General features: G+C 39.1%; 2 protein-coding genes across 8 annotated transcripts; one reads left to right on the top strand and one right to left on the bottom strand.

Annotated features, from left to right (window-relative positions):
- Positions 1 to 44: 44 nt before the first annotated feature.
- LOC117227040 (L-allo-threonine aldolase) lies at positions 45 to 3,556 on the bottom strand. 2 transcript variants are annotated; one of them, XM_076521860.1, is made up of 6 exons: positions 3,475 to 3,556; positions 2,116 to 2,265; positions 1,936 to 2,053; positions 1,527 to 1,610; positions 1,051 to 1,455; positions 45 to 973 (listed from the first exon to the last, which is right to left on the bottom strand). In XM_076521860.1, the coding sequence occupies exons 2-6, from the start codon at positions 2,164 to 2,166 to the stop codon at positions 489 to 491; spliced, it is 1,143 nt and encodes a 380-aa protein (XP_076377975.1). In that variant the 5' UTR covers positions 2,167 to 2,265; positions 3,475 to 3,556; the 3' UTR covers positions 45 to 488. The 2 variants fall into 2 exon arrangements, with proteins under 2 accessions (XP_076377975.1, XP_033337831.2); XM_033481940.2 differs by lacking the exon at positions 3,475 to 3,556 and adding an exon at positions 2,491 to 3,014.
- Positions 2,980 to 22,847, top strand: zip (myosin heavy chain 10). 6 transcript variants are annotated; one of them, XM_076521855.1, is made up of 15 exons: positions 2,980 to 3,066; positions 3,512 to 4,319; positions 11,598 to 11,754; positions 12,095 to 12,213; positions 14,267 to 14,290; positions 14,956 to 14,994; positions 15,709 to 15,801; positions 15,888 to 16,050; positions 16,141 to 16,830; positions 16,906 to 17,552; positions 17,634 to 19,478; positions 19,558 to 19,827; positions 19,961 to 19,975; positions 20,343 to 21,763; positions 22,567 to 22,847. In XM_076521855.1, exons 2-15 carry the CDS (start codon positions 3,963 to 3,965, stop codon positions 22,691 to 22,693), a joined length of 5,967 nt encoding a protein of 1,988 aa, XP_076377970.1. In that variant the 5' UTR covers positions 2,980 to 3,066; positions 3,512 to 3,962; the 3' UTR covers positions 22,694 to 22,847. The 6 variants fall into 6 exon arrangements, with proteins under 6 accessions (XP_076377970.1, XP_033337822.1, XP_076377971.1 ...); XM_033481931.2 differs by having other exon boundaries at positions 14,956 to 14,985; XM_076521856.1 differs by lacking the exon at positions 19,961 to 19,975.
- The last annotated feature ends 1,077 nt before the right edge of the window (positions 22,848 to 23,924 follow it).

The raw sequence follows: 23,924 nt of genomic DNA on the forward strand, positions 1-23,924 counted from the left end.
AGCATAATAGCATCATTTATGATTAGGAAAGAGTAAGACAAAAATATATATAAATCCTCACACTTTATTTAAAAATCATACAATACATTTGTTACAGCTTTATTCTCTACTTTACAATATAAAAGAAATTCAAAATTTGCAGCTATTAGCTCAATATCATCCTCGACTCAAAACTCATTGCAATTCGCAACATTTTCTATACCGAGGATGATATCGATTGCCCGGGTCTCACCGCGAGGAGGTTGCTGCTTTAGGGACCCGAAAGGAGTCAGAACAAAGTCTGTATTCATTATGGCTCCCTTCCTAACCCAAGGGTTCCCCGTTAGCATGGTTTCGAACCCACGGGTTCACACACAGATACTGTTTTATCAGATAAGTCTATGCCACAAATGAAGTATTCTAATTTTTATTTTATTAACTTGAAACTTAACTTTAAAAACACTTACATATTCAGTATATACTATGTAACAATAATTTCTGAACACCGATCAGTGTAGCATATTCTCCATGACATACCTAATCTTCTTGATGGCCAAACACAACTGTTCATCCGTAATTTCATGATATAATACAAACCTGACAATCGAATCGTTTAAGGCCAAGCATTTGACGATTACTTTATCGTCTTCATCGTCGTTGCAAACGTTTCGTAGACGTCTTGCAAATTTCGCGGCATTGATACTTGCATCAACCTCAATGAAAACCATATTCGCCTGTACTGTCTCTAAATCTAATGAAAACATTGGTCGTCCTTGAAATGTGATACTTGATGCAGTTGCTTTTATCGATTTGGCTAAGAGGGAGGCTCTTCTGTGGTCCTCTTTCAAGATTGGAATCGAGTCTTCAAGAGCCACTAATCCAGCTGCTGCTAAGACACCAACTTGTCTCATTCCCCCTCCCAGCACCTTCCTCACCCTCCTGGCTTTCTTGACAAACTCCTTACCCCCACAGAGCATGGAACCGACAGGGGCACCTTACCAAAATAATTTCATGTGAAACAACACAAAACACATTCAGTCAGTTTAAAAAAAAAATACTACGAAAACGTACCTAAACCTTTACTAAGACAGAAGCTCACAGAGTCAAAGCCTGCAACAATTTCTGCAGCAGACTTCCCAGATCCTACGCTTGCATGAAAGAGTCTCGCTCCATCCATGTGTAACTTCAGATTATTGTCCTTACAGAAAGCAACTAGTTTTGTAATCCAACTATGGGGAACTATTTTTCCATTGGTTGTGTTTTCTACTAGGACCAATTTTGAAATTGGCTCATGGTCTCTGTCCTTTCTAAGTTTGCATGCCAGTTCATGAATGTCAAAGGAACCATCAGCATTGTTTTGCAAAGCTCTAAGATTCACGCCTCCTACTTGGGCTGCACCACCTTGTTCATGGAGCAAAGCATGACATCCTGAGCCACAGTATGCTTCACTTCCTCTGACATCGCAATGGTTGATGACTTGAGTTCAACAAAATTGATATGAGAAAAGAAATTTGGTAAATTATTACAGTAAGATATATTACACATACTGGCAATCAAGTTTCCCATTGTTCCAGTGGGCACGAATATCGCTGCTTCCATTCCCACTAGGCTAGCTGCCTTCTGTTCTAGTACTGTAAGTTCATTATTTAATAAAATGTTAATTAATTAGGTAATTTTTTAGTGCAATATCACTGCATAATTGGCCAGGAGGTGATTCTATATAGAAGAATGAAAGAAATAAAGAAAGAATAAGACGAAGAAAGAAAGAAAAAAAGAAAGAAAAAAAGAAAGAAAAACACTTTTCCACATGACATTCTGTTCCTTAAAAAAATCGTGTTTGAAAATTCGCGCGCTTTAGTAATCACAAGTAAAATCGTCAGCTTATGAACAGACACGTCTACTTTTTCCAAACTCGATTTAAAGTGTACCACAATTTAAAAATCACTGTATATTTACTTTTAACTGTTGGATCTTCGTGAAAAACGTCATCACCAACTACTGCGTTGTGCATTGCTTCTCTCATTCTCCGTGTTGGCTTTGTTAAAGTATCACTTCGAAGATCGATAATATGGTTCTGAAAAAAATGTATTTTACATAGTTTGAAATCTGCAGAAAAAATTAGATACATGTACTTACGATTTTGAAATTGTCAGAAAGGTTTGAAGAACTTTGCTGTTCATAAAACATGTTAATATTTCTTTTGTATTAACCACTGTATCAACTGATAAACAATTTATACTTTACATATAATAAATATGCAAAAGATCAAAGAGCGTTGCGTATAACCTACGAGAAACAATGCAAAATTTTTTATTAACAAAAGTGCTTATAACAAATAAAGGAATTGTAATATTAAAACTGCTGAAACAGTTTATTTTATTCGGTAAGTCTGTAAAAGAATTTGTGGATAGTAGTAGATATTTCATGCAAATTTAGAAAATTGTATGTGTAAATATAATTAATTTATAATATTAATATTATTAATACATGTGAATATTAAGCAATACCTACAAGTAAATAACAGACTTTTATAAACGTAGAGTATTCTTGCCAATAATTCTTTAGACTCTCGAATCGAAAGATCTCGTGACACTGAGGCTGATGGTAGGGATAATACATATCAATTTGTGGGTTGTTTATCTGTATTAATTGATAAACGAGGTCATAGTTGACAGTGTACTTAAACAATTATGACAAGTATATATGTATAGAATTATGCTCGCTGTGGTTGTTACATCGGTTGCGTAAAACTCTATACATAAAATTTTAAATGATATTATAATGGTAGCTTTGATTATAAACAAAAAATCTAATAACTTGTAAATTCAAGATTTAATTTCTGTACCAAATTTCTCATAGTTGGCATCAGATTGTTATATTATTTAACATAAAACGATATTCACATGTATATTAAATTATTTTTAAATTTCGTACGAATTTGGCGCATGCGTAGTAACAGTTCTCCATAAAGTGAGCGTGACTTTTTATGACTTTAAAAGACGCATGCGCACAAAACACTGCAATGTACGTAATCAAGTCAACGAACTTTTTCAACTGAACCGAAATATTCATTCCACAAATTAACAAGTAAGTTTACTTTCGAGATACCTGTTCATACCAACATGTAAAAGACGATATCCAAGATAAGAGATTTAAATAGAACATTTATGATTAGGACAACGGTAATAATTTAATTGTATTCGAAAGTACGGAATACTTTCAAAATAATAGTTTGAAGTGGGGATCAAATATAAAATACATTTTTACTTCTAAAATATAAAAACAGCAGTAACGTTGTTCGTTATATTCGTTTTACAACAAGTATAGCGATTCTAACAAATTTTACGCACATTCTCGTTTAATAATCGAAACGAAAATAATATTTTGAAAATGACGAAAATATAGAATTCGGTATGAGATTCTCGATTCGTCTGCAGAAAAACAATATTGTACACCTTAAATTTTATGGCTTAAAATAACGGTTAAAAACCATACCGTATAGAAATAATAGATGGGTCGCTTCACTTTACAGAAAACCTTTTACGTATCGACGGTTTCGACTGGTTGACGCGCCCACAATTCGGCCAATGAGGTGCCTCGAGGACCACGTCACGCGTCGACTCGTGCGCCGCCATACGGTGTATCTACGTAACGTCCCCCCACCGCTCGACTTCTTCGAAAGAAGAAAGAAGATGGCTGCGCGGTGCGATAAAGAAAACAATCTCCCGGAGCATTGAAGGCTGTAGAATAACTACGTACCTCGGAGTAGAACAGACCAGGTGCCGTTCGAGCCTCTCCTCGCCATTGTCCGAGCCGCCGCCGAGGAACGAACACTGGGAACGAACAACGGGGAAAAGACCGGGTTTTGTGTGGACAGTTACATGTGCGTCCCTGTCACGGAGCGGCCAGTCTCTGGAGGATCGTCTTTGGAATCGCTCGTTCCTGAAGCCGGCTCAACCAGCTAGTGATCTCAAAAAACAAAAATGGCGGACGTCGACTCGAGGGTGGACCACTCGGACCCCGAGCTGCGGTTCCTTTCCGTTGACAGGAACAATTTCAACGATCCGGCGACCCAGGCCGAATGGACGCAAAAGAAACTCGTCTGGGTGCCGCACGACACCCAGGGCTTTGTCGCGGCTGGGATCAAAGGCGAGCGCGGCGACGAGGTCGAGGTCGAGATCGCCGAGACGGGGAAACGCGTGCACGTCGCCAAGGACGACATCCAGAAAATGAATCCGCCGAAGTACGACAAGGTCGAGGACATGGCCGAGCTGACGTGCCTCAACGAAGCCTCCGTGCTGCATAACCTCAAAGACAGATACTACTCTGGCCTCATCTATGTGAGTTTGACAGATTTCGCTACTTTACTGTCATCGGAGTTTCGACAAGAGATAGCTCTTGATCATGCAGATTTCAGGGTTGCAGCATGGCGTTTCGGAGGTTTTCTTGACCTTGGCAATTTGAGGAGTATAAAATCAGCTGTAGCATTGTGAATTTCATATCTGGTGCTCCTTGCGTTAACAGTTCATCCATCAAAGGATGTTATTAGTTAGGAATGAGATGTATACAATGTGGTATTTGATGACATCCACTGACATCTCTACTACTTGAAATTATAAACCCCAGTACGAGGATATAGGAAATTCTGGGTTTCTTGTGACATTAAAGGATACATTATGGTTCGTTGAATATTGTATCTGTGAAGTAGGAACACATTATTCTTAATGAGTTTCTAAATGAATACTATAGAAAGAAGCTTTCCAACCTTGTTGTTTCAAATGATAAGTTATTAGATCATATTATATCGAGTGATTTCTTATTTTGCGTTGAAACTATGTTCTATACTAACATGTATACTAAGATAAATCATTGAGTGTATATTATAGTCTTTAAGAAATGATTGTAGTTCTTTTATTGGATTCATAGCGATGAAATTAGAAAGAACTTAATGATAACAGACACAAAGACAATGATGGCTGTAATCTAATGTTACAAGATTATTATTAGATATTATCAGATAGCATCTGAGGAATATGTAACATCGAAACAATATAAGCTTGACCATATTGTTGATAATTGAAATAATACGATCAAAAGTTTATATCAATGAGAGTTAAACAAAAACTTTATTTCACTAGAATGAGGAAAGCTCATGAAAATTAGGGGAAATATTGTTTTGATCGTAGAAAAAGAAATACATGAAGATGTAAACATGGTACTGACCTAGGTCAAGCATCTGCTAAGCCTAGGTCTAGCAGTTTTATTATCTAGTAAGTGCTTACTATTTTTGATATTCACTATCATACTACTAAAACTTTCAGATCATAGATAGTAAGAATAATACTGATCACAATGTTTTCACATTGGGGACATATAAATGTCTTAAACGAGTTATTACTTTTGATAATTTAGGCCAGAGTACATATACAGTAGTAAGTGCTTATCTCAGCAGGAAAAATTGGAATAATCTCAGACTTTTTCTCAAATAATCAACAAATTATTCCTGGTAGCAAGCAAAGCATAAATTTAAACATGTTTGCATTGTTATTAAAAGGTATAATTAACTATATAACTAAGGTATAACTAACTAACTAATAACTAAGAGCAAAACATTCCCGAAATGAAAAATTTTGCATTTTTTCCAAAACATTTTTTGATGATATTTAAACAAGCTTAAATGTTCGTAGTGCAATACAAAAATATATTATTCTATTCAAGAGTTGCCAAAGTTGAAAATGCGATTTTCACGTGAAAAGCAATTAATTTCAAAAGTTATCACTAGCTTGCAGTCGTAAATCGATTTTTTCATCGTTCTAATGATCTTTATCGTTTCTTATCGTGAAAAGTAAAATTCTCTGTGCTAGCAAATATTGACAGCACATCGTGTTGCAACCATTACCTATCATTAAGTTTAAGTACTTCATGATAGAGCATTTACTTGTTGATGCTATCAGAAATGACTCTAAACGATTATATATGGAACGTTTCTCATCAATGAAATGGGATCTTTAAAATATTATTCCAGACCAAGGGAAGGTAGGATTCTCATGTTATTGGACGGCCGCAGTACGTCCCGTCTCTTAGGTGTTATCAGCGACTGATATAAGTATCGTATCTTACTTCCACGTAACATTGAGTCACCGCGTTTTTTGGTTTGAAGACCATTGAAACTTTCGGTGTTTTTTCGGCGGGTCCTACGCGGCCACATCTACGAAGAATGCAGCTCTAATAATTTTTAAGGGTCATATCGGTAGAGAAATAATTCAGCAACTTTCTAAAGATTGCATAGAACACAGTCCAATAAATTTCTAAGGGTAGTATGTATCTAGAGTGATGAATAGTTCAATGCCATGTTAGGGGACCATGTTCGTAAATGCAGTTCCAGTTATTTTTAGGGTTTGTACTATTAACAGAAATGTTTGAGTAATTTGATAAAGATAATTTCTATGTAGAATATGGTTTTAGTAATTTGTTGAAGGGGTCATTTTAGGGAACATTTTCATAAGTACCCTTTTAGGGGCTATCTCTATAATCATAGTTCGAACGATTTTGTCTAGGGTCATATGTAAAAGGAACCTTCTAATGAAGAGTTCAGTAAGCTTTTGGGCCTACTTTGAATCAGTAGAACAGCACTTATGACTTTTAATTGATTTGAGACTCGAATACGATTGAAATCAAGTTTGGAGCGATATAAAATATTTTGGAAATAAAATAATTGCGTGTGAAGCGAGCTGATAGAGTTACAGGCTTATACATTTTTCTTGAAATTTCATTATCGCTGGTTACTTTGTGAAACTTACGTATCCTTAGTAAGTAATCTGCAGTTACACGAGATACGGTTGTGCAAAGTTACGAACGATGGGGGAGCATCGGGAATCGAACGAGACCACCTAGTACGGTCCGCTTTTCAAAATATTTGAACCGTAACATTTTTATTCCTCAACATTCAAGCATATTCAAATCATAAACGATATCAGGTGATCCATCAATAATTACGAATTTCCCATTACATTTTTGAAAATCGATAATTATGTTTTTATAGTCCAAAAGGTATGATATATAATCACGTTAATAAATATGAAATCACACAGATATAATAAAATAATACAATAAAATTTATACGTGTGAAATAATTTGCATCTGTTTTGTGGGGTGATTCAATGGAACATAGCGTCTAGGTAACGGGTGTTCCGTTAATAGAGGTTTCATAGAACTCGGATTTGGCGACGAGTTTTTTGATTTTCGTTGGGATTAATTAAAAAAGAATTTGAGTTTCGCGATTGGGCCTTACGATATAGAAATATCTGCTTACGTATGGCAGGCATTCTAGGACACGAAGGAATGACGTCATGCATGTGCCTCGTACGTGCTGATTTTTCTTCTTTCGATCCGCAATATATCGCATTCCGTGCAATGTTCTGAAATTATACGAATCTTTGCCATCGTCGACAAGGTTCGATGAATTTTTTCCAATGAACCAAGCTGTTGGACCGACAGCTAAAGCTATAGCTGCAACATTGTTCAGAATATGTTCCAATTAATATAAGATGATCCAGGAAATAAAAAAAAAACGGACGAGCTCAATTAATTAAGAATAGTCTTGTTATTAATTCAGGAACGATTGAGTCTATAGATCCTCTGAGAATGCTTTAATCTTGTGATTTATTTTCGGTCCATATTCATGAAGAGAATAATGAATCTATAAGTAATTTGTTAGCTACTTCAAAAGTAATATTTGCAAGCATAACGCGACCGAAAGAATTTAATTATGGAAGTTACACAATTTAATTCACTTCTAAAAATGAGAGAAATTGGATATAAGATATTGAACCCGTCGGGGCAAATGAAATTGGTAAACGGATTTTGGTGTTCAGCCAGTGAAAATCGTTGTTTAGCGTAGCAATTAGCGTAAAAGTAGATCGTGGCAGCTTTAACGCATCTCGATCTATCAAATTTAAGCGAGAAGAAAAGAGAATGAGACCGATCAAGGAGGAATCCTTATAAGGAGGAGTGTCCTTAACCCGCTTCCTCGCGGTGCCATAAACGCCGGGCTTGCTGTACTGTACACAGCACCGGTCGCTGGTAAAAGAGAGAAAGAGAAAGAGCTTCAGTTTCGCTGAAGACTTCGTGCCATTTATAGTCAACAAACAGTTTCGGTCTTCTTAGGAAAGAAACCGAACTCTCTGACGAAACCGCACAGATTCCGGGATAGATTCGCTCCGTCACACACCCATATCCTCTCCCTACCTTGACACCTTCTTCCTTCCTCCTTCCCAACCAAGTTCAACTTCCTTTTTACCATTTTCTTTCACCGTTTCATCATGGTCAAAATACGCTGGGTCCTCGGAGGCCAAAAATTCAAGTTGTCGTAACTCCGACGGAAAGAATGATAGAGCAACGGAATTGGGCTCATTTTCATGGCGAAAGTCTCTTCTTTCGGAATCCCTAAGATGATTTTTTTAAATATTTTTTTTCGTAGGAGATACCGGGTCGCAAAACGAAAATGGTACTTTTTCTTGAAAACCTGTGATGCGACGCACTTAAAAAATAAAAAGCGGCACTTAAAAAAGATCGATAATTTATTGACATTGTCACGTGGACAAGATGCCAGAAGATTTTCGGATCGCTGGATCGGTTCTAGAAGCGTGTGCGAGCCAAGATCTATCAGATAAAGATCTGCGCAACCGAAAAGGTTAGCTAGTCCGAAAAAAGATTTGCATGTTTGAATCGACCGTGTGCAGCTTCCTCTAAGTCGATTCAAAAACATCACCATAGTCCGGCGTACCATAATCTTGCCGGTCGGGAATTTTTCATTGCCATGCAGTTCCGTTTATTTCGTCGTCGAAGCTGAGAAATCAGGAAACCGAAATAAGAACGATGGGGGATTCACTAAATTTCCATGGTGCATGCGTCACTGTACCAGGAACGCGATGCCTCATGAACTTTCTATTTCACAAACCTTCGTGACGTCACAAGGAACTCATCACAGCGATCATTTTTCTACTCTCGTGTGTCATTTCTTTCTTATTTAAGAGAGAGAGAGAGTGAGAGATCGCGTTTCGAAACGGTTGAAACACACTGTAGACAAAATTGGGTGCAGTATGCACGCCTTAAATTATGCAACTTTCCCTTTAAAGGCGTTAAAGTGCACCGGGCGGTTTCAGGAAAAAGGATGGCAGACTCTGTTCGGTGAATCACCCTGCGCAATCGAGTCATTTTATAAATTCAGTTAATCAGGGATATTTCATTTGTCCTTGTTTCCGAACTTTTTGTTTGACTCTTCACACATTTTATTGCACACTTTTATATTTTTATTACTTATCTTATTACGCTGTCCGGTCCTAACAAATTTGCTTCTATTTGCACCGATCTCTAAAAAGATTCGATTCCCTTCGCATTCCTCAAAGTTTATTATTACATTTCTTTCCTTTCACGCTTCTGCTTTATTACTCCCTTGTCTTCTTCATTTCAGTTCAATTAAAGAAAGAAAAATAGGTAATCTGGACCCCGTTGTGTGTTCCACGGGATCTCATTGTTCCTCGCATTCTGCAAAATTCTTTTTTTCATGAACTCTGATCACTGATTGAGTTTCGATCAAATGGGAACACCGATCGAGGATTTCTTAATGCCCGACTGAAAAGTACAGTTTTAAGGAGGAGAGGAATCTCAAGGATTCCAGAACTCGTTTTCGATTTTCTCCCGCACAAAATGCAAGGAGGATGCACCGCGTTGCATTGTGAGTTATGGAACTTTCTTTTTTTTCGTGGAATTTTAACGGCGGGTTTCAATTTAGGTAGATTTCGTTACACGATTTTTAACAGATTCGCGCCGGTGTACGATAGTTTAACGAAGTTGGATTTTGATGTTCCACAGAGCCAATACGAGGAAAGATGCGGTTTTCCTTAAGAGGCAGTTGGAGGCGGTGATTGTTAGTAAGCTCTACATATAAGCAGGAATGTTAGGCAGGTCGACGACACAACACTCACGGAGAGAGACCGGTTTCGGAGTCCCTTCGAGAGGAGAGGGAGTTCTGTTAAAAAAAAAGGGAATCAAATAGCGGTGGATTATTACCACTTTACTGTGAACCCTTTTGACATCGATATGGTTAACAAACGGGAGAATCTTCGACGGACATTGAATCAGCTGTGCATCAATTCTTTCAATACAATTATTATTTCTATAATGTCCTATCGTATTTTAAGAAATTTGTTGCTGTATAATGAAAGCTCGAATTGCATGGGCTAATTTATGAATTATTTGATTTTTTTAAGGATCAATTCATCTTGTGATCTGCATTGAAAGAATTCATTGAATTATTCCTTTTATTTTTGTCTGATCAATCTTATTTTGTTAGTGCTCGATTGATTATAACGGTGTCTAAGATTTTATATTTGGAGTATTATTGTCAAGACTGGGCATGTCTGGAGATATGATTGGGACATAGACTGCAGTTGACAATACAAGGTCCACGTTGCGTGACAATAAGATTATTGCCAGTGATTATTAGGTCATCGGTTTATTTCAGTGAAGACACCATGAACCTGCCTTTATCCTCTTATCTCTGGTACCGAGGCGAACAAGAGTTATTTAACCTCTTATCAAACCACTACCGGTACCATTCCTATCTCGCTGACTATTCTTACAACTCTACTGTTCAGGGAAAACCGTCTGGAACAACTGCTCTATACCATGCCTGTAAAATAAACAATCTTCGTTCGAAGAATAAATCATAAACAATTCTTAAGAGAGTAAACATTTTTATTGATTAAATACAAATAAACGACTAGAACATAATTACAAAATAAGATTTAGACGATACTGGAGCGAACAACAATTTAGTGTAAATGCATAAGATGTAAACCAAAGAGAAGTGAATTGCAGGAAGACGTTGTAAAATGAATTTTAGACGACACTCGATAAGTATAAATTAAATAATTGGAAGGTAAATGGATCGATAAATATTTAATTTGACCCTTGAAAGAGTATCAACGATTTTCTAAACGACATATTTTCAGGGCTACACGTCGGCATGAATTTGTGTAAAGTGTAAACTGATCCGCTTGCTCATCTTTCTTGAATGGTGACGCACACTTTTATCTTTTCTTTTCGTTCAACTCGTAAATTATTCATCCTGCGCTGAAGCTACTAACGGTCTCGTCGGTGCTTCAACGGAAAATATGAAATCAATTGAATTTTCTATGGGTTTAAAAACCCGGATCGATTGAAATATCGAAATAGTTTTAATCGTAAATTTTTTATTGTATTATCGAGTTCCAATTTTTCTCGATATCATTCTCCTAAATGGAATAGTAATTGAACAATGGCGATCATGTCGCATTATGATGTTAATAAGCTCATATATGATTACAGCGTGATTAACGGTGCATATAATATATATATAAGCTTATATTATATATTATATTATTTATTATATTATGCTATCAAGTCTGAAACTTATATTGTATAATATATTTATTATTTATTATATTATATAATATAAGCGTCAGACTTGATAGCATACCAAATTATCCGTCAAAACAGAACGGAAATATAGTTATGAATTGCCAAATGTTTTCTTCGTGATATAATTGCTTATGATATCAATTATGTGATTACAGACGTACTCCGGACTCTTCTGCGTGGTTGTAAACCCATATAAAAGGCTGTCGATCTACACGGAAAAGATAATGGAGAGGTACAAGGGTATCAAAAGACATGAAGTGCCGCCTCATGTTTTCGCCATCACAGATACTGCATATCGTTCCATGCTACAGGGTAAATGAGACGAATTTGTTATAGTAAAAAAATACGTTATCCGATTCTCCATACAAAAATGGATAAAAACAGCGGAAAGACATTTTTTGATACAAGGCTTAATTTTCGAGTAAATCAAATTTCAAAATACTGTGCGCGCGTCCGTTACCCAGAGGGTGGGGCAACAAGCTGTTTGTCAGCTGACACATTGGCGCGGCTGATTTGAAACTCGAGAACTAAGCTTGGGATCAAGAAACGCTGTTCCACGTTTATATAGAACAAATGAGGATAAACGAATTTATCGAAATACATCGGCGATGCGAAACGATAAAGTAATGTCTTCTGGCAATTCTGTTAATAGATCGGGAGGACCAGTCGATTTTATGCACCGGCGAGTCCGGCGCGGGAAAAACCGAGAACACGAAGAAAGTGATCCAATATTTGGCGTACGTTGCTGCTTCAAAGCCAAAATCGAACGCGGTAAGCCAATCACGAAATGCTTCCAGGTTTCCTCTCTTTTTCCAAGACTAATTTGATTGGACGTTTGCTCTGGTTGGATCGTTTTCACCGACTAGATTCGGGGAGTCCACTGGATGCAAAGATAGCACATGTAAAAACTCCGAGAGTGTATTTTTTGAAAGTGTTATTTTACTTGTGTACAGAAGCGTGATAGTATTTCTATACAATCACAGGATCGTGTCTATGAGAAGCATAATTTTTGTACATACTTTCCTTTGTAGCGTACTTTTTTTCAACTATTTTTACAGTAGCCATTTTCTCCCGAATTGTCATAAAAATACTTTATCCCCGCACCGAGTTTCCTCTTTCAACACTCTGCAATCGAAGCTTATTTATAGAGAACTGTGAGTGGACATGTGTACATATATATTTTTAGGAGCTCGCTATTCAAATTTTTGGGCTGCACCATTCTTTTCGCTAGACTACGTTATAATTTTTATCGTTTTCTTACCGGTGATAAGAGATCTTTTAACGACGGCGTATGTAAACAAACTAGCGAGTCCGTTGATTCAACAAACAAAAGCAAACAAAATTTGTGCAAACTCTTAATACTTTATCTCCTGGAATTTTATCTCCAGTCTCATTTCCGTTTCTTCGACTTCTCGTAATTTCCCGTTTCTATACGGTGCCCTGTTTCATGTTCGTTAGTCGACGGTTTTCTTTTCAAATTCTCGCGCGCCGCAGTCCTACCTTATCGACCACCGTCGATAAGAACGTCGAGTTCCAACGTACTTTCTCTTTCACTTTTTCCTACACTTTCACCCAAGACGGTGTCATCTTGTTTGCACATTCGTGCAATGCCCCGTAAATTGAACAATTAACGCGAAGAAAAAATGTATTTTCTTAAACAAAATCATCCATTTTGAAATAGTCCAATCGATGCAGTTTTTAACCGCGTTTAACGTTCGTTTTTCTCACAATGGTTTTCGAACTGCTTCGATCGGACGAATGTTGACTTTTTGGCGCGGAAAAACCGTTGCGCAATTGATCGTTGGCCGGAGACGGTTGCGCGACCGTTGAATACTATGAGCCTGTTCTTCGATCGCGATAGGCCATCATAGATCACTGGCTCTTGAAGGATCTTTCCTTTTTCAGTGAAACGATCCACTTATCGGCCCAACACGGCTTTGAGTCACTCGAGTAGTTCTGTGAGTCACCGGAGCGCCGCCTCGAAACTTCTGCTCTTATATAGGAAAAAATCGGCGTCGCCATCGTTTCATAATTCGACGCTTGCTGGCAGCTGCGTTTCGAACGCGAAATTGTTTAAACGAGGGTTTGCGCAACACGTGACGCCGCCGCCGCCGCCGCGTCACGCCGTTTAATCCCGTGGAATTAATTATGCATTCCATCGGGTCGAAACGATGCTTAGAATTATTATTTATTGCGGCGTGATCCTTTCAGGAAAAACATCGCCTTTTTTTCGGCGCGCCTTCCATTCGGATCGTTCTAAAACTGAAACGAAGCGTCGTACGTGAGATTTTATGGGCTCGTTTGGTCCGGTAGACTCTATTTTTTGTCGAAAATTTTGTAGAGTCTATAGACGACTGTTTCATGAGATTTTCGAAGAAAAGATAGTGCTTTTCTCACGCTGGATTCTTAGAGTGGCCACTAGAATATTGCGATCTGGGAAAGAGAAAGTAGAGGAATCTGCCCTTTGAGATGAGCAGAATGAGATTGTTGTACCATTTCTTCTTGAAATGTTTCTATTTAAATGTTAGAATTGCATATTTAGTCGTTTAGATGTCCCCAACAATTGCAAAAGAAATTAAATAGATGAATGAAAATGGATGCAATGAGTATGTGTCTAGCCGATAGCCCTTATTCTGTAATTCTGATGCGAAACATAAATCTTCGTCCGAATGTACAAATTGTTTAATAATTAATTTGGTGCGCAAGGGAAGCTTCATTTAAGCAAATAGAAACAACAATGCACAATTGACCTTGGACTCGTGAATTTAACTTTGCACATTCTTTCGTTCCCGGTGCTGACTTTCAACGGCCACAACACACCTAGACACCGTGTCCAGCATTAATCATAGTAAGTCAAAACAATAAAATGATCAACAATTCTGTTCACGCAATAATTACGCTGCTACATCTGCTCTTTGTCTATTTTTTTTTTTTAATTATTATTATTTACCCTCGTTTTCCTCATCGCTTTGATAAAGAAATAATGCAAATTCCAAATTAAACAAATTTTGAAGGAACTGTATTTAAGAATAATGTTTTTTTCTTGTAATTATTTCATAATTACTGTGTATTGTCACTTGTTTAATAGTTGGTTCTTGAGTACCGTGATGCAAGTCATTACAACTTCCAAGTTCGATCACATAAATTATTTAACAAACGTATTTGTTATACTTTCCGTTTACTGGAATTACAAATTTTATAAGAATATTTTTTTGGAATTAATCATATAGGTTGAAAACTAATTAATGTATGGTAGAATTGATTGAAAGTTAACGAAAACAAATTGTTTAGCATCATTGTACTCTAATTAATCGTGTATTTGTTTTTGTGTTGTATTTTGCGAGAAAACGACCTCCACCGCCCACTCTAATCACACTTTTAATACTAACAAGCTGGTGTTGATTTAACGGGAACATTTTTAAGATAGTTTGTTTATTTAACAAAGAATGAACGATTCTGTAGAATGGTAACACAAATATCTCCCATGTCTTGCTCGCTGCTCACTGGATTTAGGGTTCGGGATGCGTTTCGGATAAATTTGCGGTAATTAACGTGAGAGTCGATTGATTGAATTACTTATTAATGTGTCCTGTGTCGTGCTTGTACCTGCGTATGTATGCGTATCGTATGCTTGTGATTGTTTCTTTCATTTATTTCGATTTTTTTCTGTAAATCGATGTGGCCTGTGGGTAATAGAAAAGTTCTTTTAATTGTATATTAATTACTAATATGTAACACATAACAAGAACGACAATTTAGGAAGGTGGTTATTTAAAATGATCGAATTATTGACGTAAACGTTTACGGATCTTCCTCATTTGTTGTTTCGTCTATTAATACATTTAATTTTAGGATTAATTTTCTGCGGATGACTAAAACAATTTAACTCTTTGTAGTCTATTAATATTTTTGAAAAGTTAAAAACGTTCAAAGTTTTTCGCTTTTGTAACCGTTGCTGTGAGAATTATTAAATTCTGCTAGAATGTCGCAATTATTTCACTACTTTAATCATACACTATGGGCAGTATTATTTAATATATTTATAATTTTTTAGCATAAAAGTTTTGCTGTTAAAATCTAAAAATTCGCTTCTTGACTGTAACAATATACGTTCTCTTTTTAACAGATGCTCATATTTTTTGTGTATAACAATATTAGCTTAAATTAGAAAGCATTAGAGAGTTAAACAGACGATGGCGATATATGTCTGTTGCTTGGAAGCTTGAAGCGCCGTGTCTTCATTAATTAAATGATATTTGATAATAGGGTGAATTGGAACAGCAACTTCTGCAAGCGAATCCCATTTTGGAGGCCTTCGGAAATGCGAAAACAGTAAAGAACGACAACTCTTCGCGTTTCGTAAGTAACGTTTTTAATTCATTTCATAATTCATGCCCAAAAATTCCATCAACCCAGCAAAATTTTTATTTATCCCGTTCATTTAGGGCAAATTCATCCGAATAAACTTCGATGCATCGGGATATATAGCTGGAGCGAACATAGAAACTTATCTCTTGGAGAAATCGCGAGCAATTCGACAAGCAAAGGACGAAAGGACCTTTCACATATTCTACCAGCTCCTCGCGGGTGCTTCTGCAGAGCAGAAAAGTGAGTGGAAGCTGCCTGATAACAAAGAGAAAGAAATTTTTCACATTATAAATATTGTTTGCATCCTATAACATTTGCAACATTTTTCAGAGGAGTTTATTTTGGAGGATCCGAAACATTATCCATTCCTCTCAAATGGCGCACTACCAGTGCCAGGAGTAGATGATTCGGCAGAGTTCTTTTCGACGGTGAAGTCGATGCACATAATGGGAATGACCAATGAAGATTTTTCTTCCATCTTCCGCATAGTGTCTGCGGTGATGCTGTTCGGTTCGATGCAGTTCCGTCAGGAGAGAAATTCCGACCAGGCCACGCTACCAGACAACACGGTTGCCCAGAAGATCTCCCATCTGTTGGGCTTGAGCGTTACAGAGATGACGAAAGCATTCTTAAAGCCACGGATCAAGGTTGGCAGGGATTTTGTGACCAAGGCCCAGACCAAAGAGCAGGTTGAGTTTGCTGTCGAAGCGATCTCCAAAGCCTGCTACGAAAGGATGTTCAGATGGCTTGTAAATAGAATCAACAGGTCCCTGGATCGTACGAAGAGACAAGGCGCCAGTTTTATTGGCATCTTGGATATGGCCGGCTTCGAGATCTTCGAGCTGAACAGCTTTGAACAGTTGTGCATCAACTACACGAATGAGAAACTCCAACAACTGTTCAATCACACTATGTTTATTCTTGAGCAGGAAGAGTATCAGAGGGAGGGCATCGAATGGAAGTTCATAGACTTCGGACTGGATCTACAGCCAACCATAGATCTCATTGACAAACCCATGGGTAAGATCAAAGATCTTGAAGTCTATTCGTGTTTCACTTGTTGAGACTAAACAGCTGCTTTTCATTCCTAAATAGGTATCATGGCATTGTTGGATGAAGAGTGCTGGTTCCCAAAAGCTACGGACAAGACGTTCGTAGAGAAATTAGTGGGAGCACACAGTGTGCACCCGAAATTCATGAAGACTGACTTCAGAGGTGTCGCAGACTTTGCTATTATACATTATGCTGGGAAAGTTGATTACTCTGCTGCGAAGTGGTTGATGAAAAACATGGATCCGTTGAATGAAAATGTGGTCAGTCTCCTGCAGAACTCTCAGGATCCCTTCGTCTGTCATATCTGGAAGGATGCTGAGATCGTTGGGATGGCCCAACAGGCTTTAACCGATACACAATTTGGTGCGAGAACCAGGAAAGGAATGTTCAGAACGGTCTCACAATTGTACAAAGAGCAACTGGCGAAACTAATGGTTACTCTCAGAAATACTAATCCTAACTTTGTCAGATGTATTATACCTAATCACGAGAAGCGGGCCGGGAAGATTGATGCTCCTCTGGTACTAGAGCAGCTGAGATGCAATGGTGTCTTGGAAGGAATTCGAATTTGCCGTCAAGGATTCCCGAACAGGATACCCTTCCAAGAATTTAGGCAAAGATACGAACTCCTGACACCTAATGCTATCCCCAAAGGCTTCATGGACGGGAAGAAGGCGTGTGAGAAAATGGTAAATAATAGTTAGTTCATTGTAATATTCAACTTTTGAGATATTCTAATATCATTTATAAAATACACATTCTTATTTTAGATCCAGGCACTGGAATTAGATCCCAATCTTTATCGAGTAGGTCAATCGAAGATCTTCTTCCGAGCTGGAGTATTAGCACACCTTGAGGAAGAGCGTGACTACAAAATCACGGACATAATCGTCAACTTCCAAGCGTTCTGCCGCGGCTTCTTGGCTCGTAGGAATTATCAGAAACGTCTTCAACAACTGAACGCCATTAGGATCATTCAAAGGAACTGTGCAGCATATTTAAAACTTAGAAACTGGCAATGGTGGCGTTTATATACCAAAGTGAAGCCATTATTAGAGGTCACGAAGCAAGAAGAAAAATTAACCCAAAAGGAGGATGAACTGAAGCAAGTGCGGGACAAGTTGGAACTGCAGTTGCATTCTTCACAAGAGTATGAAAGAAAATATCAGCAAGCTATCGAAGAAAAGACAGTATTAGCTGAGCAGCTGCAAGCCGAGGTAGAGTTATGCGCAGAGGCTGAGGAGATGAGGGCAAGACTAGCAGCAAGAAAGCAGGAATTGGAAGAAATCCTTCATGATTTAGAAGCAAGGATCGAAGAAGAAGAGGAAAGGAGCGCAGCGCTGACACAAGAGAAGAAGAAGCTGCAACTGAACATCAGCGACCTTGAGGAACAGTTGGAAGAAGAGGAAGCCGCCAGGCAGAAACTGCAATTAGAAAAAGTGCAATGCGACGCTAAGATCAAGAAACTGGAAGAGGACCTGGCACTGTCTGATGACACAAATCAGAAATTGTTAAAGGAAAAGAAGATCCTGGAGGAGAGAGCAAATGATCTTTCCCAGACGCTCGCTGAGGAGGAGGAAAAGGCGAAGCACTTGTCCAAACTGAAGGCTAAACATGAGGCAACCATTGCGGATCTGGAAGAGAGATTGTTGAAGGATCATCAGCAGAGACAGGAGGTGGACAGATCGAAGAGGAAGATTGAAACGGAAGTTTCAGACTTGAAGGAACAGCTGACTGAACGGAAGACGCAGGTGGAGGAGTTGCAGTTACAATTGGGGAAACGCGAGGAAGAATTAAATCAAGTTATGGCGAAGATGGACGAGGAGGGCGCGGCGAAGGCTCACGCGCAGAAGGCGTTGCGAGAACTGGAGTCTCAGCTGGCTGAGTTACAGGAAGATTTGGAGGCTGAAAAGGCTGCGAGGAGCAAGGCTGAGAAGCTAAAGCGCGATTTGAACGAGGAACTGGAGGCCTTGAAAAATGAATTGCTGGATTCTTTGGATACCACAGCTGCTCAGCAGGAACTAAGAAGCAAGCGGGAGCAAGAACTGGCGACGCTAAAGAAGAACCTCGAAGAGGAGACCTCGGTTCATGAGGCCACGCTTGCGGACATGCGTCACAAGCACACTCAGGAATTAACAGCTATAAATGAACAGATGGATGCCTTGAAGAAGACTAAGGCAGTGTTAGAGAAAGCGAAGGGGACTCTAGAGGCTGAGAATGCTGATTTAGCTTCAGAGCTGAGATCTGTCAGTGCTAGCAGACAGGAATCTGATAGGAGGAGGAAACAAGCGGAGCAACAACTTGCTGAAATCAATGCCAAGCTTGCCGAAGTAGAAAGAAATAGACAAGAGCTTGTTGAGAGGGTTACGAAGCTGCAGCAGGAGTCCGAGAGCATCATGCAGCAGCTGGAAGCTGCAGAGCTGAAAGCCTCGGCTGCTCTGAAGGCCTCTGCCACTTGTGAGTCCCAATTTACTGAGCTCCAGCAGCAACTGGAGGAGGAAACGAGGCAAAAGTTGGCGTTGAGCTCTAAGCTCAGAGCATTGGAGAGTGAAAAAGAGAGTTTGCATGATCAGTTGGAGGAAGAGGAGGAAGCGAAGAGAGCCTTAGATAAACAGGTATGGATGGGGATCGGATTCTTTTATGATCAAGCTAGCACCGTAAACAGTTATATTAATAATTAATTATTTTGTTCAGGTACTTGGCTTAATCGTACAATTGGCGGAGGCGAAAAAGAAAGCAGAGGACGAAGCTGAAGCTGCTGTGGCCTTGGAGGAAGCTAGAAAGAGGTGCCTCAAAGATATGGAAGCGATTCAGAGACAGGTCGAGGAGCTGCAGGCTGCCAACGATAAACTGGATAAATCGAAGAAAAAGATTCAAGCGGAATTGGAGGATAGTATTATTGAACTCGAAACGCAGAGAGCTAAAGTGCTGGAACTGGAAAAGAAGCAGAAGAATTTCGACAAGGTAATTATTAGACGAATTTCAGTTTGTTAGAAGCAGCTTGTACACATTGTTTATACATTTCTGGCATTAATTATTACGCTGTTGTAAATTAGAGTTACTTATGAATATTACTTTCTTTTATTATTAACGATAGTTTGAGGAACTTTCTGTGAGTTTTTAATAACAATATTCTTACTCATTCGATGTTATATTATCTTTTTGGATTGAATCTTTGCAGCACCTTACGAACTATTTTTGAGAAACATTTGTCTCTGTCATCAATAATAAGCAAGTTATTAGAGGTATCTATGCCAGTTGGAAAACACCTTTTAAATTGATCTAATTAATGTTAATTTGCTACTACAATTATACAAGTACGTAAGGTGTTCGTCTCCATTTATAAGTCTCATGAACGCATAGTTCACACTCAGCCATACCATGTGTTTACATTGTCGTATAAAGTAACAGTAGAATCAGTGTCACGAATTCTCCAGATTGCACCGCGATTGTTTAATTATTATTTTTAACTCTTCAAGGTGCTAGCTGAAGAGAAGGCAGTGTCAGAGCAGTACGCAGAGCAACGAGATGCGGCAGAACGTGAGGCCCGAGAGAAAGAAACCCGGGTGTTGTCCCTGACCCGAGAACTTGACGAAATGAACGAGAAAGTCGAAGAACTCGAACGTGTTCGTCGAGGTCTTCAATCGGAGCTTGACGAGCTGGTGAACAACCAAGGAACAGCAGACAAGAACGTTCACGAGCTAGAAAGGGCAAAACGAGCTTTGGAATCTCAGTTGGCAGAGCAACGTTCCCAGGTTGAAGAACTCGAAGATGAGCTGCAGTTCACAGAGGACGCCAAGCTGCGCCTAGAGGTGAACATGCAAGCCCTGAGAACTCAGTTCGAGCGAGATCTTCAAGCCAAAGAAGAACAAGCCGAGGAGAAGCGAAGAGGTCTAGTGAAGCAGCTGCGCGATCTTGAAGCAGAGCTTGAAGACGAGAGGAAACAGAGAGCTGCGGCCATTGCACAACGTAAAAAGATGGAAGCGGATTACAAAGACATCGAGCAACAACTCGAAATGCACAACAAGGTCAAAGAGGACGCGTTGAAACAGCTGAAGAAGCTGCAGGCGCAGATCAAAGACAGCACCAGGGAGACAGACGAGGCTAGAGCTGCTAGAGACGAGTTGGCAGCGAGTGCTAAGGAAACTGAGAGGAAAGTGAAGAGTCTGGAGGCGGATTTGATGCAGTTGACCGAGGACTTCGCCAGCAGCGAGCGTGCTAGAAGAGCTGCTGAAAACGAGAGGGATGAGCTGCAGGAGGAATTGAATAATAATGCTAACAAAGGAACTCTGATGCTTGATGAAAAGCGGAGACTGGAAGCTAGGATTGCGACTCTCGAGGAAGAGTTGGAGGAAGAACAGTCGAATGGGGAATTGTTCATGGATAGGGCTAGAAAGGCTCAGATAACGATCGAACAGCTGACAAATGACTTGACTACTGAAAGATCTACCACGCAGAAGCTGGAGTCGCACAAGCTCCTGCTTGAAAGACAAAACAAGGAGCTCAAGGCTAAGCTGACCGAGCTGGAAACTGCCCAGAGGGCGAAGACCAAGGCCACGATACAACAGATGGAGTCCAAGATCAATAATCTTGACGAACAGCTGGAGACCGAAGCTAAGGAGAGATTCGCACAGCAGAAGATTAATAGGAAGCTGGAGAAGAAACTGAAAGAATTGAGTTTGCAGTTGGAGGACGAAAGGAGAAATTCGGATCAGTACAAGGAGCAGGCTGAGAAGGTCAACGCCAGGATGAAAGCGCTGAAGAGGCAGCTTGATGAAGCTGAGGAGGAGATCAGTAGGCACAAGGCCATGAAAAGGAAAGCGCAGAGGGAGATGGACGACATGCTGGAGAACAACGAGGAGCTTAACAGGGAGGTGGCAAACCTTAAGAACAAACTCAGGTGTGTTTTTAACCGGGGACTTCTGCCGGAACATAAAATACTGGAGTATTTTTCGACACTACCCACGAAACCCTTATAAAAACTATATTTCAGTATAATTTCCAAAGTATGTTTATGCACAAATTTAGAACCAGTATTATTTTATTATCGATAATACGTTAGAAAATACCGAGACTGATGTGCAGTACCTATAATGGTTTCCAATTGTACCGGTTTTAAGTCCCTGTTTTTAACGATTATTCATTCATTGCATTCTAAATGATATTCTGTGATGATGGAAGTTAAAGAAACTAAAACACTTAAATATTTCTAACAGAAATATTCAGGTGTTCTCGTTCGATGTCACAACTGTGCAGTATATTAATATTTTAATGGTATTTTTAATAACATCTAGGTGCCATGGAAAAAAGAAAAGGTAATGTTCTACCGGAAGAAAGTGTTACAGAAACCCTTCCGACTCGAAGATTTCCATTCGCGTCGGTTAGTTATTCAGAATACCGTTTAGGATAGTCAAAAAAAACCTAATTTTAATTTCCAAAGGAGAACGCTAGAGAAAAATATCTGACTTAGATATAACTAGGGAAGATCGCCAATTAGGAATGTCAAAAGATGATTAAAACTTTGGAAACTGTATTCCCAAAGTTCCATAATTTTCTTAACTTCCCAGTTGGAGATGTTCCCTTGTTAACGGCAATGGTTCCACCAACATAGGTGTGTGTGGGAAGCTGCAATTTTAGAACCATTGCTGTATTTCGTGTAAATTGTTATAATGTTTTGATTAACGCAATTTATTTTTTTAACAGACGCGGTGGTCCTCCAATAAGCCTAAGTTCGACACGTCTGAAACGCGGTTCCGTTCAGACCGGCGGCTCCGGGGACGACTCGACAACGCAGGACGAGAGCATCGACGGCGAAGAGACCGTCAATTAAACTCCAAGAGGATACAACAATTATTTACTGAACCCTCACAACGCAGGAAACCCGTAAAAAAAGAAAACCAAGGTTCATGGGGCGCGCGGCTTCGGCGCGGTTCGCGTTGGAATTCAAATTTCCCGTGCGCCCGACGATGCCATTAGATGAGGGCGGCTTCCTTCTGTACATAAGAGACTCGGCAGAGCCGTACTGAGTAGTATTTTACCCTAGTTCCGCAAAGATTGACGAGCCCCAGCAATTCCACCAGAACGAAATCATTAGAAACTGTTCGCTCGTCGGGGTAAACTCTCCACCGACCTTTCTCATGCAGATTTACGACACTGGGATGCCATACTTTGTACAAGCTTTACCATAGAAATTCTCAGAATCATGGTGTCTCATCGTTCTTTGCGGGAAATGCTACCACATCATGCCGGGTAATATCGAGACTAGAAATATATTATTGGGGCTGCATAATCGATAACGAATTAACACCACATTTAGGGCAGCATTAATATCTATTATATTATAGTTATATTAATTATTATTATTATTATTATTATTATCGCAAAAGAATCGTAATATGTTATTTGTAATTGTTTTTAATCATCGAGCCAACGATTCGTCGGGTCGTTCCGAGAGGCCAAGAACTGTCTAACTTTCCGTCGATGGATTTCGCTGTTACTGACGGCCAGTAATCTGTTTTAAACAAAATTTCACGCCACAAAGTATTCAATGATTCCGAAGAGAGTGAATTTTCGAACTCGGAACGTCGGCTTTCGAAGAGAAAGTATTATTATTTTTAAGAAGAATTCATACTCTTTAGCGTCTCGTTTAAGTTTTTCTGTTTTGTTTCTACCCCCTTCGAGCTACAATTTTCGTTTGTTTTTGGAACCTGTGTGCTAGCCTGTCGGAACGAACCGGAAATCGATGATCGCGATTCATCGGAGATGATCAAGAACTTCTTCGTTTCATGTGATCTGATTTCGAACGCATCGAAAACCGCTCCAAAAATCTTTTTTATAAAATCGATTACTTCGTCAAGATTGATTTGTCGATAATGTTACTGCATGATGATGATCATTTGGGAACTTTTCGGTGCGTGTGAAATTGAATTTTTTCTACACGAGATCGCCGTGTGAAATAAAGGAGGGAAGAGAAACGGGAACGTTTTTATACATGCATTTTTTACAACGTGTGCATTTCTCGTGCATTCAAACGCAACGTGCTTTAACCTCTTTTTGTCAAT

This window comes from Megalopta genalis, chromosome 5, assembly GCF_051020955.1.
Source record: "Megalopta genalis isolate 19385.01 chromosome 5, iyMegGena1_principal, whole genome shotgun sequence".
Classification (NCBI taxonomy): Eukaryota; Metazoa; Arthropoda; class Insecta; order Hymenoptera; family Halictidae; genus Megalopta; species Megalopta genalis.